General features: G+C 40.8%; 1 protein-coding gene across 1 annotated transcript in view; it reads right to left on the bottom strand.

The window, feature by feature from the left end:
• The window catches only part of LOC113066127 (polypeptide N-acetylgalactosaminyltransferase 11-like), a 38,285-nt gene that overhangs the window by 8,999 nt on the left and 10,740 nt on the right, over positions 1–18,546 (bottom strand). The window contains exons 3-8 of the mRNA XM_026237794.1: positions 9,239–9,362; positions 7,034–7,200; positions 6,375–6,500; positions 5,028–5,268; positions 2,615–2,732; positions 1,669–1,821 (exon numbers count right to left, since the gene is read on the bottom strand). Coding sequence (XP_026093579.1) covers positions 1,669–1,821; positions 2,615–2,732; positions 5,028–5,268; positions 6,375–6,500; positions 7,034–7,200; positions 9,239–9,362 — 929 coding nt within the window. The remainder of the gene's footprint in view (positions 1–1,668; positions 1,822–2,614; positions 2,733–5,027; positions 5,269–6,374; positions 6,501–7,033; positions 7,201–9,238; positions 9,363–18,546) is intronic.

The raw sequence follows: 18,546 nt of genomic DNA, 5'->3' as shown, positions 1-18,546 counted from the left end.
GAACAAACGTTCAATGTTTTACTCACGTGAGCTGAAACTTCATTAAAAATAAAGTTCAACCATGCATTTCTAATATTTGAATCCAAAGGAAGGTTATGCAGTGACTGTGTTCTTCCATGACTGGGCACGGCACAATATTTTGTGATTTTCAACGTCATGTTTATTGTTTGGTTGCTTGATCCGGTTAAGCGCCACTTATGTTATTTCTTTATTATGTCATGCACGAATCAGTGGGCAGGGCTGAAGAATTAGCAATTGATATGTTTCTCTGGAGGTGGTGTTTAGGCACATTCCAGGGACTGGCGTTCACTGGACCTGGTATCAATAAAAGCTTTTATTACAGTAACAAGGACGCTTTCAGTTCTGAAACATACAGGACATTCTTTTAGTACAATGACCACATATATCAAAAGCTCAGGTAAAAGTTGATTTCTCAATTCATGACCCCTTTAAAAGCAGAAATAGAGGGAGCTATTTTAATGTGAAGAGGAAGACGGTTCCAGGAAAAATGGAATAACCTTGTTTTTTAAGGTTAGATCTAGGCACGATGAGCAGACAAAGATCACTGGACCTCAACATTCTAGAAGGGGTGTATGGACGGAGCAGTTTTGTCAAGTACTGGTCGGCCAAATTATTGAGGGCTTTAAAAACAAATAATAGAATTTTTAAATCGGTTCTATATTTGGTAACCAGTGCATTGCAGATAAAATAGGAGTTACTGGCTCATACTTGCGGGACCCAGAGAGTAGTTTAGCAGCTGCGATGGCGCTAGGGTGACGCGGAGGAGACGAACTGTTGAATAAAGGGTTTTTTTTGCGCACAAAAAGTATTCTAATGGCTTTATAAAATTACGGTTGAACCCCTGATGTCACATGGATTATTTTACTGATATCCTTGCTAAGTTTCTGGACGTTGATCATATAAGGACCCTTGCTGTCTATGGGAGGGTCAGAGAGCTGTCAGAACACATCAGAAATAACTTACTTTGCGTTCCGATATGAACGGAGATATGATCGGAGATCTTACGGGTTTGGAACGACATGAGGGTGAATAATTAATGACAGAATCTTCTTGTTGGGTGAACTATCCCTTTAAATCACCTCAAAATATCAAACATGTTCGATATCCCCCATCGGCTTGGAATCATGGAGTAGAAAATAAAAAAGCTAGAAGCTAACAGTTTCTACTACATACCGTATTTTCCCGACTATAAGTCACACTTTTTTTCTTGGTTTGGTTGGTCCTGCGATTTATAGTCAGGTGCGACTTATTTATCAAAATTAATCTGACATGAACGGAGAGAAATAAACCAAGAGAAAACATTACCGTCTCCAGCCGCGAGAGGGCGCTCTATGCTGCTCATTGCTTCTGTAGTCTACCACTGAGCCGCCCTCTCGCGGCTGGAGACGGTAATGTTTTCTCTTGGTTCTTGGTTCTAAATAAATGCGACTTATATATGTTTTTTACCCCGTCATGATGTATTTTTGGACTGATGCGACTTACTCAGGTGCGACTTATAGTCCGAAAAATACGGTACTGGTGCTACAATCATGTTTCTCACATTACAGCGCAATCTGTCTCTGATAAAAGATAGAACAGTTAATAAGTATTATTTCCATCACACTTGGTATTTTATTATTATTATAGTATTAAGATATTGATCTCCACCTTATAGTCATCCATCCAGACATGGGCCAAACGCAGGGAATTGTGGGCCATTGTATCCTGACCTCCGGGCGACCCATAGGGCCGGCGTTTGCGGAAGATGTGCCCCACCCTGGAGCAGGGAACGATCAGTAACTGCCCTCCACACATCCAAATCTGATGGAAAAAATATTTACAGACAACTGAGAGGCCACAATGATTTACAAAAATCATTTTGATTTTAAGAAGTGTTTTCTCAACTTTTCAACATGGTATCAACTACTGATGAATACATTAATTTGTATTTGAGTTAAGCTATCACTCAGTACACATTTAACCATGTATTACTGTGTCTTTGGAAGATTCAAGATTTTTATTCATCACATAAATGGTTATATAGAGAATATATAAACATGAGTGAAATGTAAGTCAGGTCCACTACATGGACAGTGCAATTATTATAGAATACAAACACAGAGAATTATCCATAAATATAGGTATGGAAAAAGTATGATAAAAAAAAAAAAAGGTAAAATGCACAGGATAGTATACTGTAGACTTAATAAATATTGAGAAGATGTACAAGACAAAAACTCAATGCAGGGATTCCCAAACTTTATTTTTTGTCAGCCGAATATCTTTCACCTAATAAATATTTTTTAATTCCCCCCTGAGATTTTAAGGTAATAGAGTAATAATTAAATCACATTTGCATGTTCATGGTTCTCTGATGTTGGTTAGGGGTCACATGATATTCATATATATATATATATATATATATATATATATATATATGAAAAAAAAATATATATATATTATATATATTAAATTCAACCGAATTAAGTATTAACTTTTCATCAACACCAACAGCTCCCTCATGATCCCCCAGTCAGAAAAACCCTGGATTAAAATAAAAATAAATAAAATAAAAATGATCGAACAATGTATCTTAAAGTATACACAGTTTTACCCGAAAAGATATTTCCAAGTTCTCGCCGCCCCAGATGTCCATGCCGCGGTCATACTGACCAAGCTCATAAAAATAATTCCGGTCCATGGCGAACAGCCCACCTGCCATCGTGGGAGACCTGCAGAAAAACAAATCTGGAGTCATATCTCAGTTCACCACAGTGGGCTTGTGTGCACTACCTGCAAAAGTATGAACAAACTGAACTGAATTTCTTTCACATGAGTCTAAAACCCATTTTGATCTTAAGGTATATGCTAGACAAATATAAATTACACTTACATAATAATACCTTTCTAAAATAGTTTTCTTTATAAAATGAAAATTTTGCTTAATATTCACTAAATAAGTCCCATAGTTTCATTTGACTTCTCCATTACTCTAAAATCTGACATATAGTGATGAAAAAAAGAACGAGCAGATGGGTCCAAACATTTACCAGGTCATGTAAATGTAAGGGGCAAAAGGGCAGACAACTCTGTGGTTCAAATTCTGTGCCAAGAATCCATCTGGGAGGATTGATCCCAAACAGGACAGTCTATGACTCCAGGGTTAAAGTGTTGGCCCTCATCCCCATCCATATATGCAGCTTCAGGGACAGGATATAGTGTACTGTATTACATAGTGGTGTGCAGTGTGATCAAAATATTACATCCCATTTTGAGTTAATTTGTTAATAATTATATATATATATATATATATATATATATATATATATATATATATATATATATATATATATATATATATATATATATATATATATATAAAATAAAAGTTAAAGAGCAGGACATATGGGTTTTTGAGAAATATTAGAAAGATATTGTCGCTCAAAAAAAAAAGTAGACTCTGAACCACCTTGATGAGTCATCATATTTTCAAATCTTTTGCCTGTTACCTATATCCATCACAAGGTAACACATTTGCATAATCCCCAACTGCCCATGAAATACCAACACTCTGACATGCCCATAAACACTTCTGCTAGCTATTGTGTTTAAATCAATTCACATCCGAGATTGAAATGCTTTGTTCTGTGGGTGACAACGGTTTCCACGAGAGCCGTGTTTTCAGCCTCACTGGGAATTCTAACACAGTTCCCACACGTGCACCTCAAATAAGTAAATAATAATAATAGTATCTAAAACTGCGGTCACATCACATTAAGTACCACATACAAGGAAGAGACCTGCGCGGGATGGATTCTGTGCACAATGCGAGCAGCACTTCCTTTACTATCACTAAAAGCTGACATCTCAGTTAATTGCGATCTTATAAAGCTCAGTTATAACACAATGAATATACCACAATGTCTACTCTTTGTGTGTTAAAATCGATGGTTAAAATGAGACGATTCTTGATAATTTAATTAATTATAATTAATTAATTTAATTGTTCGATTAATTTAGAATAATTTACGATTCTTGAGCACGCGCTGAGAGGATTCTGACTTCATCACCTATGATTGGCCATTGCGTTCCAGAAATCAACAGCTGAGTCTGTGATTGGCTACACAGGCTTGTTACGTTTCTAATTGAATCAGCGGTTTTGAGTCATTTGATTTAATAAATCATTTATCAAATCAAGCGCTTGCTGCCACCTACTGGTCATCTTTACTTATCCATGACAGGTTTAAACCACCCAAGAGCTTTGTCCGAAACTGCTCCCTATCCACTATATAGTGCACTATATCGGGTGTCAGACATTTTGTAGTTCTGTCATTCCATTACCTGTTCACCCTGTGGTCTGTGTGGGTCCTAGCTCCCCAGTTTAGTGATGGGGACACTATACTGTCAACAAGCACCGTCCTTCGGATGACATGTTAAACCGAGGTCCTGACTCTCTGTGGTCATTAAAAATCCCAGGTTTATCAAGGTGGCATTGTCTTTAACCAACAAAAATGATGATAATTTGGTGGATAATTTAAAAATATTTGTTAATCACAGTAGGTAGCATATTCATTCTGATGTTAAATTAACGTTGCCTGAGGGCGCTCTAAAACCATCTTATCCAAGCTCAAAACACTGCTTGATCGAGTGTCGATATAGTCCACTCAACTGCTATACACTATATAGGGATTAGAGATTGAGTAAACGAGTGAGAGATTTCAGACACAGCCTCGGCACAAAAGCAAATTTAGTAAAATATTGTTTAATTATCAATATTAACCAAAATGCCTATATTTCAGGCCCATGAAGGGAAAAAAAAAAGCTTATAAATAAACATTTAAATTACGTTTTCTTGACCTTGGGTGCATTTAAACCTGTCATAGGGAACTGCAAAACACAACATTAGGACACTTTAAAATACCATATGACTTGCTCTTTAAAAAAAAAAAAAAAAGCTTTCAAAAAGGGTAATTTCATAGAAAGCCCAGAAGTCTGCATCCTAGAATAATGTAACACTCTTGTAATACCTGATGGCTCCATCAGGGCTGTTGAGTTCAGACACGGGCACTGGATCCCATTTAAAGTGCAATCCCCAGTTGAATCCACCACGCACAATAGGAGAAGGGCTGTATACTAGTGTGTCTGCGCTGATGATGTCAATGACTGGACAAACCACGTTTTTTCTGTTTTCTTTAATGGGTGTGAGCAGAGGCTGGAGCCATGCCTCATTCACTTCACAGTGACTGTCCAGAAACACCAACACCTCACCTGAAAAAAATGAAGACAGTCTTACTAAAGGATATATACAGGTGCTTGTCATATAATTAGAATATCATCAAAAAGTGTATTTCACTAATTCCATTCAAAAAGTGAAACTCGTATATTATATTCATTCATTACAAACAGACTGATTTATTTCAAATGTTTGTTTCTTTTAATTTTTTTATTATAACTGACAACTAAGAAAAATCCCAAATTCAGTCTCTCAGAAAATTAGAATATTGTGAAAAGGTTCAATATTGAAGACACCTGGTGCCACACTCTAATCAGCTAATTAACTCAAAACAGCTGCAAATGCCTTCAAATGGTCTCTGTAGTTCTGTAGGCTACACAATCATGGGGAAGACGGCTGACTTGACAGTTGTCCAAAAGACAACCATTGACACCTTGCACAAGGAGGGCAAGACACCAAAGGTCATTGAAAAAGAGGCTGGTTGTTCACAGCACATTAATAGAGAGGCGAAAAAAAGGAAAAGATGTGGTAGAAAAAAAGTCTATAAGCAATAGGGATAACCTTACCCTGGAGAGGATTGTAAAAAAAAACCCTTAAAAAATGTGGGGGAGATTCACAAAGAGTGGACTGCAGCTGGAGTAAGTGCTTCAAGAACCACTACACACAGAAATATGCAAGCCATGGGTTTCAGCTGTCGCATTCCTTGTGGCAAGCCACTCTTGAACAACAGACAGCATCAGAAGCATCTCGCCTGGGCTAAAGACAAAAAGGACTGGACTGCAGCTGAGTGGTACAAAGTTATGTTCTCTGATGAAAGTAAATTTTGCATTTCCTTTGGAAATCAGGGTCCCAGTGTCTGAAGGAAGAGTGGAAATGCACACAATCCACGTTGCTTGAGGTCCAGTGTAAAGTTTCCACAGTCAGTGATGGTACATGCTTATACTTTTCATACTTTTCAGTGACAAAGTCTTGGATTAAACTATTAAATTCATATAAATGACTTATATTATGTATTTTATTAACAGTTTGAAGTGTTACAATTGAGGTTGCAAGGCCTTTTAATACAGAGACCGAAATCTCAAAGGTTGCATTAAAATATCTTTCTTTGTTTCTTACGACAGTTTTTTTTTTTTCTTCATACCTGTAGCGTGAGATGCCCCAATCATCCTTCCACGGATCAGGCCCTCCCTCTTCTCATTACGAACTAGCTTCACTTTCTTCTGCAGGTGCTGCTTTAAGTAAGAATCCAAGTCTTCCTTCAAATCATCTGTCAGACATGCAAAGTAACATCTGATGAGTCAGACATTCGGCTTACTTAATTTCTTACCCTCATTTCACACACTCATCCTTCTAGCTAACATTTTACAAGCAATAGTTAATTCCAAAGGATCTGAAAGCTTAAAGTCACATTAGAATTTTGACAGGTGCTTTAAACACAGTTAAACGTGTTTAAAAGATGATTTATTGAGCAAATGATTTGGTACACATACACACTGATCTAATTTCTGGGTCGTGAATTCAGATGGTGACGTATTAAACTCTTTTACACAGTATTTTCTCTTCGGTGCTTTCCACAGTTAATAGAGTGTTGACCTATTTCTACAGTACATTTACCCCCCCCCCCCCCCCCCCCAAAAAAAAAAAAAACATACAAAAATACAACTGGAATATGATGTAGTTTATCATAATATTTTTCCCACTTCTAGTGTAATATGTTTTTATGATTATTTGCAAATCAAGTGTGTTAGTTGAGTCTCTTGTGCGACTAATTGGTATGTTTAGAGAAGTAAAGTGGCTTGCCCAATTCGCTGTGGTCGTCCACCAGAATGATCTCATGGAGCAGATAGTTTGGTGTGCGATCTAGTACACTGTGAACCGTCCTAAGGAGAGCAGAGAATGCCTCATTGTAGAAGCAGATCACTATGCTGGCTGTGGGTAAGGCCACGGGATAGATCCGATCTCTGCACCTGTTGGGAACAGTGTTCATGTGATGATTTACAGCAGTATCACAAAAACACATGTCCCATCCCCTCCATTTAGACAACACAGCATGTTTTACACAATACCATGTGTACCTTGACCTCATAAAATGCTAATTTCTCTATATTGTAAAAAATGGTCTACAAAACCGAGTCCCAAAAAATTGTGACACTGTACAAATTGTGAGTAAAAAAATGAATGGAATAATTTACAAATATAATAAACTTATATTCTATTCACAACAGAATATAGATAACATCAAATGTTGAAAGTGAGACAAATTTAAAATGTAATCCCAAATATTGGCTCATTTTGGATTTCATGAGAGCTACACATTCCAAAAATATTGGAACAGGTAGCAATACGAGGCTGGAAAAGTTAAATGTACATATAAGGAACAGCGGGAGGACCAATTTGCAACTTATTAGGTCAATTGGGAACATGATTGGATATAAAAAGTGCCTCTCAGAGTGGCAGTGTCTCTCAGAAGTGAAGATGGGCAGAGGATCACCAATTCCCCCAATGCTGTGTACAGACCTGTGCTGTGGAAAAATAATGGAGCAATATCAGAAAGGAGTTTCTCAAAGAAAAATGCAAAGAGTTTGAAGTTATCATCATCTACAGTGCGTTATATCATCCAAAGATTGTTCGTGAACACAATCCACAGTGCCATTCGCCGTTGCCGGCTAAAACTCTATAGGTCAAAAAAGAAGCCATAACTAAACATGATCCAGAAGCGCAGGCGTTTTCTCTTGGCCAATGGTTCATTTAAAATGGACTGTGGCAAAGTGGAAAACTGTTCTGTGGTTAGACGAATCAAAATCTGAAGTTCTTTTTGGAAAACTGGGATGCCATGTCATCCGGACTAAAGAGGACAAGGACAACCCAAGTTGTTATCAGCGCTCAGTTCAGAAGCCTGCATCTCTGATGGTATGGGGTCGCATGAGTGCGTGTGGCATGGGCAGCTTACACATCTGGAAAGGCACCATCAAAGGTATATCCAAGTTCTAGAACAACATATGCTCCCATCCAGACATCGTCTCTTTCAGAGAAGATCTTGCATTTTCCAACATGACAATGCCAGACAACATACTGAATCAATTACAACATCATGGCTGCGTAGAAGAAGGATCTGCAGTCCAGATCCGTCACCCATAGAAAACATTTGGGAAAGAAGACCTAAGACAGTTGAGCAATTAGAAGCCTGTATTAGACAAGAATGGGACAACATTCCTAAACTTGAGCAACTTGTCTCCTTAGTCCCCAGACGTTTGCAGACTGTTATAAAAAGAAGTGGGGATGCCACACAGTGGTAAACATGGCCTTGTCCTAACTTTTTTGAGATGTGTTGATGCCATGAAATTTTAAATCAACTTATTTTTTCCCTTAAAATGATACATTTTCTCAGTTTAAATATTTGATATGTAATCTATGTTGTATTCTGAATAAAATACAGAAATTTGAAACTTCCACATCATTGCATTCTGTTTTTTATTCACATTTTGTACAATGTCCCAACTTTTTTGGAATCGGGTTTTTACCTGAAACCAAAAATTCTGTAATAATTTACTCACCATCATTACAAACCTATATGCTTTTGAGAAATACAAAGGGATGATTTCTGAACAATCTTTGCTTGGCTCTTTTTCCGCACAATCACAGTTCAAAGTGACCACATCTGACAATATCCATATGAAATATTGTTCTCTCATTTACAGCTCTCAAAATCTCATTCTCCATTACACATATTCAAACAGTAGCAGTTAAAAATGCCTCATGACATTACAGAGCTCCAGAGTAAAGCAATACTGTTTCTATCACAAAACATCATATGACTTGATATATACATGTGTGTTTTAAAAAAAAAAAAATTTATATGGTCACTAATGGTATTCACAGATAAATCATTTATAATAAACTGTATTATTACATAAAATGTCAATACTGATTTCATGACTTTTATCAAATGATTCAACTGAGTTAATCATCTGAGCAAGTGGTTAGCACACAGACAGATGTTCGTACTTGTCATTCCTGGTGTCGGGGACATCTCTGTGGTAGCCAAGTCGGTTACTGATGAGAACGTTGAAGGCGTGCTTATGATAGCCCATATCTCGTACCTCTTGGTCCTGCTTGTTAAAAATCATTCCTAAAATCCGAAATCAGAACAATCATACTCAAACAATGACATTTTACTCTTGGCTGCTCGTTAAAAGAAAGCTGCTTTTTCAGAGAATTTAGTGGAGCCCACAGTGTAGGACAGATAAGGGCTGCTCGATTATGGCAAAATCATAATCACAATTATTTTTGTCAATATTGTAATCACGATCATTTTACACCATTATAAGTGGACCACATGACCAAAACTTCATATGAGTGATTTAAATCTATCATTCTATAAATAAGTCTGCTATGACATCTGCATTTTAAAGACCAGCAAAAAGACTGAAAAAAAATCCACAACTATCAGTACAGTGGCATTCAAAAGTTTGGAAACCCCTTGCAGAATCTGTGAATAATTTTAACAAAATACGAGAGATCCAAAATGCATGTTATTTTTTATTTAGTACTGTCCTGAGTAAGATATTTTACATAAAAGATGTTTGCATATAGTCCACAAGACAATTTTTTTTTCTGAAAATATTAAAATAACCCCATTCAAAAGTTTGGGAACCCTTGGTTCTTAATACTGTGTGTGGTTACCTGGATGATCCACAACTGTCTTTCTGTTTTGTGATGGTTGTGCATGAGTCCCTTGTTTGTTCCGAACAGTTAAACTGAGAACTGTTCTTCAGAAAAATCCTGCAAAAAGGTCCTGCAGATTCTTCAGTTTTCCAGCATCTTTGCATATTTGAACCCTTTCCAGCAGGATTTTTTTTTTTTTTTTTTTACACTGAGGACAATTGAGGGACTCAAACACAACTATTAAAAAAGGATCAAACATTCACTGATGCTCCAGAAGGAAACAAGATGCATTATGAGCTGGGGGGGTGAACATTTTTGGAATTTAAAGATCAAGGTAAATTGTACATAATTTGCGTTCCGGGATCTTCTGTTGCTTATGAAGGGCAGAACTAAATGGACAAAAACATTATATTTCAACAAAATAAGAATAATTTTGGACATCTTCATCGTGTTCAAAAGCACACTCCCAAACTCTTAATGCATCTCGTTTCCTTCTGGAACATCAGTGAATGTTTGAACCTTTTTTAATATTTCTGTTTAAGTGCCTCAATTGTCCTCAGTGTGAAAAGATGTATATCAAAATCACACAGCCACTGCTGCTAAGGGGTTCAAATATGCAAAAGAAGCTGGAAAACTGAAGAACCTGCAGGATCTTAAAGATTTTTCTGAAAAACAGTGCTCCGTTTAACTGTTCAGAATAGGGATGTCAACGATTAATCGACGATCATTAATTGTCGATAAATATTTTAATCAATAAACCTTATCGACGGTCGATTAAGCATGATCACTATTAACGTGCATAGTTTGAGACGTACGTGGCTAGCTGGTTTGCCAACCGCCAAAAGAGGATGACGCACGTGGCTTATGCCAAAACATGTAAAGTACAGCAGTTGTGAAGGAAAATGAAGCAAGCACGCAAGAGTTTTGTTTGGGATCATTTTATTTCAAATGGTGATAATGTTAATTGCAAACATTGTGCCTGTGTTTTAAAATATAATACATCAACGAGCACCATGATATATCATTTGAAAAAAGTGCATCCAGCGGTTTCCGGGACAGGATTTGATTCGACACAGCCAACAATAACCTCCGTTTTAGCCGGGAAAAAGGTAGGAACTCAGAAGGCAGAAGCAATAACCGAACGACTGTGCAAAATGATTGCAAATGATATGTTGCCTATAAGCGTCATCGAAGGTGGTGGTTTTCGAGAGTTGATTAATTTCATTCAGCCAGACTACAACATACCATCAAGAGCCATGATAACCAGCCGACTAGAAGATCATTATGAAAAGAAAAAAGAAGAGCTAAAGATGGCGCTAAGTTCAGTTGAAAAAATGGCCCTTACAACTGACTGCTGGACCGCTCTAACAAGGGAAAGCTACATAACCGTCACATGTCATTACATAGACTCTGAATGGCAGATGAAGTGCGCGGTCCTGCTTACAGAGAGTTTGTCTGATAAACACACTGCTGACAAGCTGGCCGAAAATTTAAATGAGGCCATAGCTTCATGGGACATCACAGGAAAAATAATAGCATGTGTTCACGACAACGCAAAAAATATCGTGGCAGCAAACGATCAAACTCGTGTCAGCTGGGATTCCATGCCGTGCTTTGCCCACACATTACAACTTGCCATAAATGATGGCTTCAACATATACATAAACAGGGTCATCGCAGCTGCTGGAAGACTTGTTCAGCACTCCAATCACAGTACTGTAGCTACCAGAGCACTCCATGACAAACAGGCACAGTTGAAACTTCCACCGCATCGCCTGATACAGTCCTGCAAGACAAGGTGGAACTCGGTCAGTGACATGTTTGCCCGGCTCGTGGAACAAAGGTGGGCAGTGACTGCCGTCCTGTCTGACCGCACTGTCACCAAACTAGCGGACGCCAGAATTCTTGAGCTCAAAGATGAATACTGGCAGCTGATGGAGGACGTGGCACCTGTGTTGGCAGCGTTAAAGTGTGCCACGACTGTAATGTCTACCGAATCTGATGTGTCCATCTCAAATATCTATCCCATCACTTACGGCCTCTTACATTCACATCTTAAGAGAAACGAAGAGGACAGTGCTCGGGTTTTGGAATTCAAAGCAAAAGTGCATGCATCATTGGCGCAACGAATGCAGGTAAGAGACGTTTTGAGACCTTAATTGAGAATTATCCATTCTATACAAAATAATGTCATAGGCGTTGCGCCACCTAATCGCTTAAATTCGTTACTTTAGGTTCAATCTAGTGCACTCCTACCAAAGCCATCGATGATAGCGACGATGCTGGATGCCAGACACAAACATCTAGGTTTTCTAACCACATCAGAGAGGCTGGCTGCCAACGCAAAGCTGCACGAAATGGCATCCGCAGTAATTCTGACCGAATCCCAGACAGAAAATCAAAATAGTAGGGTTACTCAAAGTGTGCAGCAGGCCCAAGCTGGGGGTGATGATGGGAAAAGAGCCCTTCAGATGCTTCTCGGAAGTAATTACAATGAATGGGATATCAACGACTCGGAAAGTGAGGTGAACAACTTTCTTAGAGAACAGCATCCTTCCCTTGACACAAGTCCACTAGATTGGTGGAAAGCGAATGCCACCAGGTTTCCCAGGTTGTCTCAGCTGGCAAAGGGCTATTTATGCATACCAGGAACATCTGTACCATCAGAACGCGTTTTCAGCAGCTGGCCTGGCGGTCAACAGACTTCGCACAAGACTAACTCCGGAACATGTTAATATGCTGATCTTTTTGAACAAAAACCAGTGATGTGCACTTCAGGTAGCTATGCTGTGCTGTAATCTTCTTGTGCACACGAAGTTTGTATAATTGCGTTAAAGTTAACATTAATGCTGTAGGCTACATAAAATTAATAAATTAAAATGTGTTCTTTTAAATGTTTAAAGCTAAAAGTGTTGCACAGTTAACACATTAAATGTGCTTGAATATAGAAACGAAGAAGATTTCTGAAATTTCTGAATACGTTTTAAAAGTTCCAAAATTGATGCAACAAACGGTTTTTTTTTTTTAAAGGGGGGTGAAATGCTATTTCATGCATACTGAGTTTTTTACACTGTTAAAGAGTTGGATTCCCATGCTAAACATGGACAAAGTTTCAAAAATTAAGTTGTACGTTTGAAGGAGTATTTTTGTTCCAAAAAAACCTCTTCCGGTTTGTCACAAGTTTCGGAAAGTTTTTTTCGAGTATGGCTCTGTGTGACGTTAGATGGAGCAGAATTTCCTTATATGGCTCCAGTATAGCAGAGCACTGAGAGGCTGAGCACAGCCTGATCAGAGCGAGAGCGTCGCGAAAAGTCACAAAAGAAGTGTGTTTTTGGTTGCCAGGGCAAGACAACCCTGCACAGATTACCAAAAGAGATACAGCATTAAGGGACCAGTGGATGGAGTTTATTTTTACAGAGCATCAACGGAGTTGTGCAAGTGTTTTTGTTTGTTCCCTGCATTTCGGATTGCACATCGTTTATTTCTTAAGGATAATGCAGTCCCAACGGAAAAGGGTCACGATTGTGTTTTGGAACCACATTCGGTGAGTAAAACTGCTTCAAATATCTCTGTGTTGTTAACTTAGCTATCAGCGCGTAAGCACATCAAGTAAACAACATGCGATGTTGTCATCAAACTGCACTTTCCACATGTACAGCTTAAAAAAAAAAAAAGACGACATAAAGTGGAACTTAGTCATTTTCCAAAACCGCTAAGCAAATATATACAGTTTCAGTACATACCACATAGCATACCGCCTTTGCTGATGCTGCTCTTGTTAAATTTCAGCCTCTGGATCTGTGTCACAGCTTCCACATGCTCTCAACACAAAAGCCTATTGGCGCTCGTGATTCTTTAGCTCCGCCCACACGTCACGCCTCTAGGCGCTCGTGTTTTTCCGGGAAAGATCGGTACAGACTATCTTTCTCTTATAAATATAATAAAAATAAAGACTTTTTGGAGTTATGAAGGATGCAGTACTACTCTATAGGTACTCAAGATTAACAGGATATTGAGTGAAAACGAGCATTTCACCCCCCCTTTAAGGAAAGTGTTTCAGAGTTACACAAATGTCTAGGCATTTTCACGAGTTCACCCTTACATCTAATCTGAAGGCAAATAGTAGGCATATTTTGGCGTGCTGTCCTGGGGGAGGGGTCCGGGCCCGGAGCATAGCCCGAACCCAAATAACTCCCCCTATCCCAATTTGGGATAAATAGATTAGAAGTGAGGAGTTGGGGTGGAGGAGGGTTGCCGAAAAACTGTCGTGGGACAGGAGGTAGGAAGACTGGATATATATACGCGTGCGTGCTATAAGATGATTAGCTAAACGAGATGCACCTGTACCAAATTGGATGATTATCTGATCGTGCTTCTCCCGAACTTTGTTAATAAAACCACATTTCACGAGTTCACCCTTACATCTAATCTGAAGGCAAATAGTAGGCATATTTTGGCGTGCTGTCCTGGGGGAGGGGTCCGGGCCCGGAGCATAGCCCGAACCCAAATAACTCCCCAAAAGAAGCTTAAAGCCATAGGACAGCAGCCAGAGAGATAAAATTTAGTTGCCCCCCAAAATATGCGTGTTGGGAAGAAAATGCAGAGCGACCTGGAGAGCCCGTGCAGTGTTCGACGAGAGCTGCGGCTCGCAACGTCTTACCAGCGAGCCCTCCATGCCGCTTATGGGAGGAGCACAATGCCAGATATCAAGAAATGAGGGACTCTTGCTGCCTCCGAAGGGAGCTGCGGCTCTGCTGCACCGGAAGGGAGAGTCCCTCTTGCGGCTGAGTACGAGGCGCGGTTTGTTGCATCTGATGGAGGGCTCTCACTGCGACTGAAGGGAGCCAGCGACTGTATCCCATCGGGAGGGAGATCCCTGGCCGCCATAGAGTATGCAACATAACTCGGACGGGGGGTTCACACTGCGACCGAAGGGAGCCGTGGGTCTGCTGCACCAGAAGGGAGAGCCCCGTCAGATGCTAAATAGGCAATGAGATTCGAGCCGCGGTTTGGCGCGTCGGATGAAGGGCTCCTAATGCAACCGAAGGGAGCCAGCGGCTGTACCCCATCGGGAGGGAGATCCCTAGCCATCGTGGAGCATGCAACATAACTCAGATGGGGGGTTCACACTGCGACCGAAGGGAGCTGTGGGTCTGCTGCACCGGAAGAGGAGCCCTAGTCCGATGCTGAGAAGGCAAAGAGACGCGACTGTTGGAGGGACTCCCGCTGCATCCGAAGGGAGCTGCGGCTCTGCTGCACCGGAAGGGGGAGTCCCCCATTGCGGGTTTATGGAGGCACGGTTTTTTGCCTCTGAGGGTTCTCCCAGCCTCCGTAGGGGGTTCGCAACTCTGCAGCAGGAGTGCTGCCCCGGAGGGGAGAGCCCTGATTGACGCTAACTAGAATACGACTGTTGGAGGGACTTTTGCTGCGTCCGAAGGGAGCTGCGGCTCTGCTGCACCGGAAAGGCGAGTCCCCCTTGCGATGCGAGGCATGGCTTGATGCGTCTGATGGAGGGCTCTCACTGCGACCGAAGGGAGCCAGCAGCTCTATTCCCCCGGGAGGGAGAACCCTATCCGCCCTTGAGCATGCAACATAACTCAGACGGGGGGGTTCACCCTGCGACCGAAGGGAGCCGTGGGTCTGCTGCACCGGAAGGGAGAGCCCCATCAGATGCAGAATAGGCAAGAAGATTCGAGGAACGGTTTGATGCATCGGATGGAGGGCTCCTGCTGCGACCGAAGGGAGCCAGCGGCTGTGTTCCCCCGGGAGGGAGATCCCGGTCCGCCCTTGAGCATGCAACATAACTCAGACGGGGGGTTCACCCTGCGACCGAAGGGAGCCGTGGGTCTGCTGCACCGGTAGGGGAGCCCCGTCCGATACGGAGTAGGCAAGAAAACGCGACTGATGGAGGGACTCTCGCTGCGTCCGAAGGGAGCTGCGGCTCTGCTGCACCGGAAGGGAGAGTCCCCCTTGCGACTGTATAAGCGGCTTAATTTGATGCATCGGATGGAGGGCTGTCACAACGACCGAAGGGGGCCTGTGGCTCTGCTGCACCGGGAGGGATACCCCCATCTGCCGCTGAGCGCGCAGCGCAACTCAATGACAGATGAAAGGCTCACACTGCGACCGAAGGGAGCCACTGCCCAGCTGCACTGGAAGGGAGAGCCCTGTCCGATGCTGAAATAGGCAAGGAGATTGTAACGATGGCTGGAGGGCCCTTACTTTGGCCGAAGAAACGATAACTGAGAGGCTTCTATTATTCAAGTACACAACATGATTTAAGGAGGAATATATAAAATTTTTTTTTTTTTTTTTTTTTTTTTTTTTTTTTTTTTTAAATGTCTGATGAACAACAACCGAGGGCATCTATCGGATTATGTGAGAGGCCCCTTTTGAGCTGCTTAAGATTAGGGCTGAAACGATTCCTCGAGTAACGCGATTACAAAAATGATGTAGGCAAATTCCTCTGCTTCGAAGCCTCTTTTAATTTATTCTAAATCTCACGTCGGGTTCTTTCGCAATGAATTTTTTTTTTTTTTTTTTTTTTTTTTTTTTTTTTTTGAATGAATTAATCAAAATAGGTAATTGCACTTACATCCGATTCACGAATTAATATCTCTAAATATTAAGACGGAACAGTGTTTAAATGTAAATCCTGCATGTTCTGTGTGTCTCTGTTAATGAATGGAGCAGGAGCGCGACTTCCTTTTTCACACACACACTGAAGCGCGCATTACTCTCACGGTAATTTCTGCGTCTGCTGTCTCACTAAATGAGGACTTGAACACATGAACAACATCTCCAGAACTGCTCTGACAGTCAGTTCATGAGCATTTGACTTTAAGTAAAACTAGCGTCACATCACATACACAGAAGGTACGTCAACCCGACTAAATAAAGGTCCGGGGTCCTGACATTTTATCCTACCCATCAGATTTACTGTGCATGCGCACATCAGTATAATTAAGCAACAACACATTTTGTTACTCGATTAATTTTTTTTTTTTTTTTTTTTTTTTTTTTTTTTTTTTTTAAACCAGAGTCGTTGATGAAATGAGGGTCCATCGTGAATTTAGATTGGGCGTTCCGGAGTTAGACAAAAGCGAGCCTGATGAGGTTGAATTGGAGAATGGACATAAAATATATATTTTTATTTATTTATTTATTTATTTATTTATTTTTGAGGCTCTTGCGGCAGCGAGAATTGCGGCAGTAGGGAAGGATGGAAAGGGCTCCTGCGGGAGCAGACACTGCTATGGCAGTGGTGAAATATAGGTAGAGGCTCCTGCGGGAGCAGACACTGCTGCGGCAGTGGTGAAATATAGGTAGAGGCTCCTGCGGGAGCAGACACTGCTGCGGCAGTGGTGAAATATAGGTAGAGGCTCCTGCGGAAGCGGAGACTGCTGCGGCAGTGAGGAAAAAACAGAAAAGGCTCCTGCAGGAGCGGACAATGCAGCGGCGGTGGGGAGATACAAAGAAAGCTCCTGCGGAAGGATGGCTGAAGTGAGGATTGACCATTACAGATAGATAGGGCATGTTAGGAGAGTTAGCTATGGTAGATTAGGAGTTTTAGTGAAAGGGGATGAGCTGGCGTTAGAGGGGTTGGCTGAAGAGGGTTCGAGATAGATATATAAATAAATAAAATAATCGGCCTGACCAATAATAGGTCTTGGTACCCTCTGCCTTCTGGCAAATCTGGAGCTGGAGGCCACTGAACAGAAAAATGGTTAGTAGCATGAGGGAGCGGAAGAGTTGAGGGCGCGTTTACGAATGGAGGCGGCCTCACGTTTGCTTCAGCTGCTGTAGCTGTGGGTCGTGGGAAGGGGCTGGGGTGTGTGATGTCTTGAAGAACCTGTGTAGCCTGCACTGCTAGCAGAAGTAACAGGATGGAAATACTGAGATGTGCAGGCCCGTGTTGCAAGTAAAAGTAGCTTCATGCTTGCTTTGGCTGCTGTAGTTGTTGGCTGATTTGACGATTGCTCAAACCTTGTCTGAATTAATACAGTCCTGTTGGAAAAGCATCTTTTCCTCTTGTTTTGGCCTTCGGGCCCTTTTAAACAGCCTCCGGAGCAGATAAATTTGGGATGCTGTTTTCCTGTTGTAGTATGGACTGTGAAAATAGAGGCTTTGAAACGATGTAGCATGTTTAGTTTTATAAACCATTGTACCAATAGACATGTCTATAGCAGTAACGTTAATTGCAGTAATTCAAATTCAAGCCGTTTCTAAAGACATTTACTTTGCATGCTTTTCATATAACAGTCCTAAAAAGACGATAGAAAATTTACTCACACTTGTTGTTCTGCAGCCAAACACGAGGCAGTAGCGTGAAAAATTCTGAATAATCATGCCAGTAAATGGTGAAATATGTCCCTAAATAATTGATCCTGCCGGAATAATTGCATGAAACTTATGTCTGTATCATCTCAGTGAGGTTTAAACATGCACAGTAAAGCAAATGTAATGTCTTTAGACATTTCGGTGTGGATGACAACTTTGCAAAAAGCCTTTGCTTCGTGGTTAAAAAGTGGCATCGTCATCGGACAGAGTTAAGTCATAACGCCGTTTAACAAATTTTGGCGTCTTCATAAGCGCATTCTATATATAACGTCTATTTAAATTGTTCAGATGAGCAAATCACGAGGTTT

Source organism: Carassius auratus, chromosome 49 (genome assembly GCF_003368295.1).
Source record: "Carassius auratus strain Wakin chromosome 49, ASM336829v1, whole genome shotgun sequence".
Classification (NCBI taxonomy): domain Eukaryota; kingdom Metazoa; phylum Chordata; class Actinopteri; order Cypriniformes; family Cyprinidae; genus Carassius; species Carassius auratus.
This window is presented reverse-complemented; position numbering and strand designations above follow the sequence as displayed.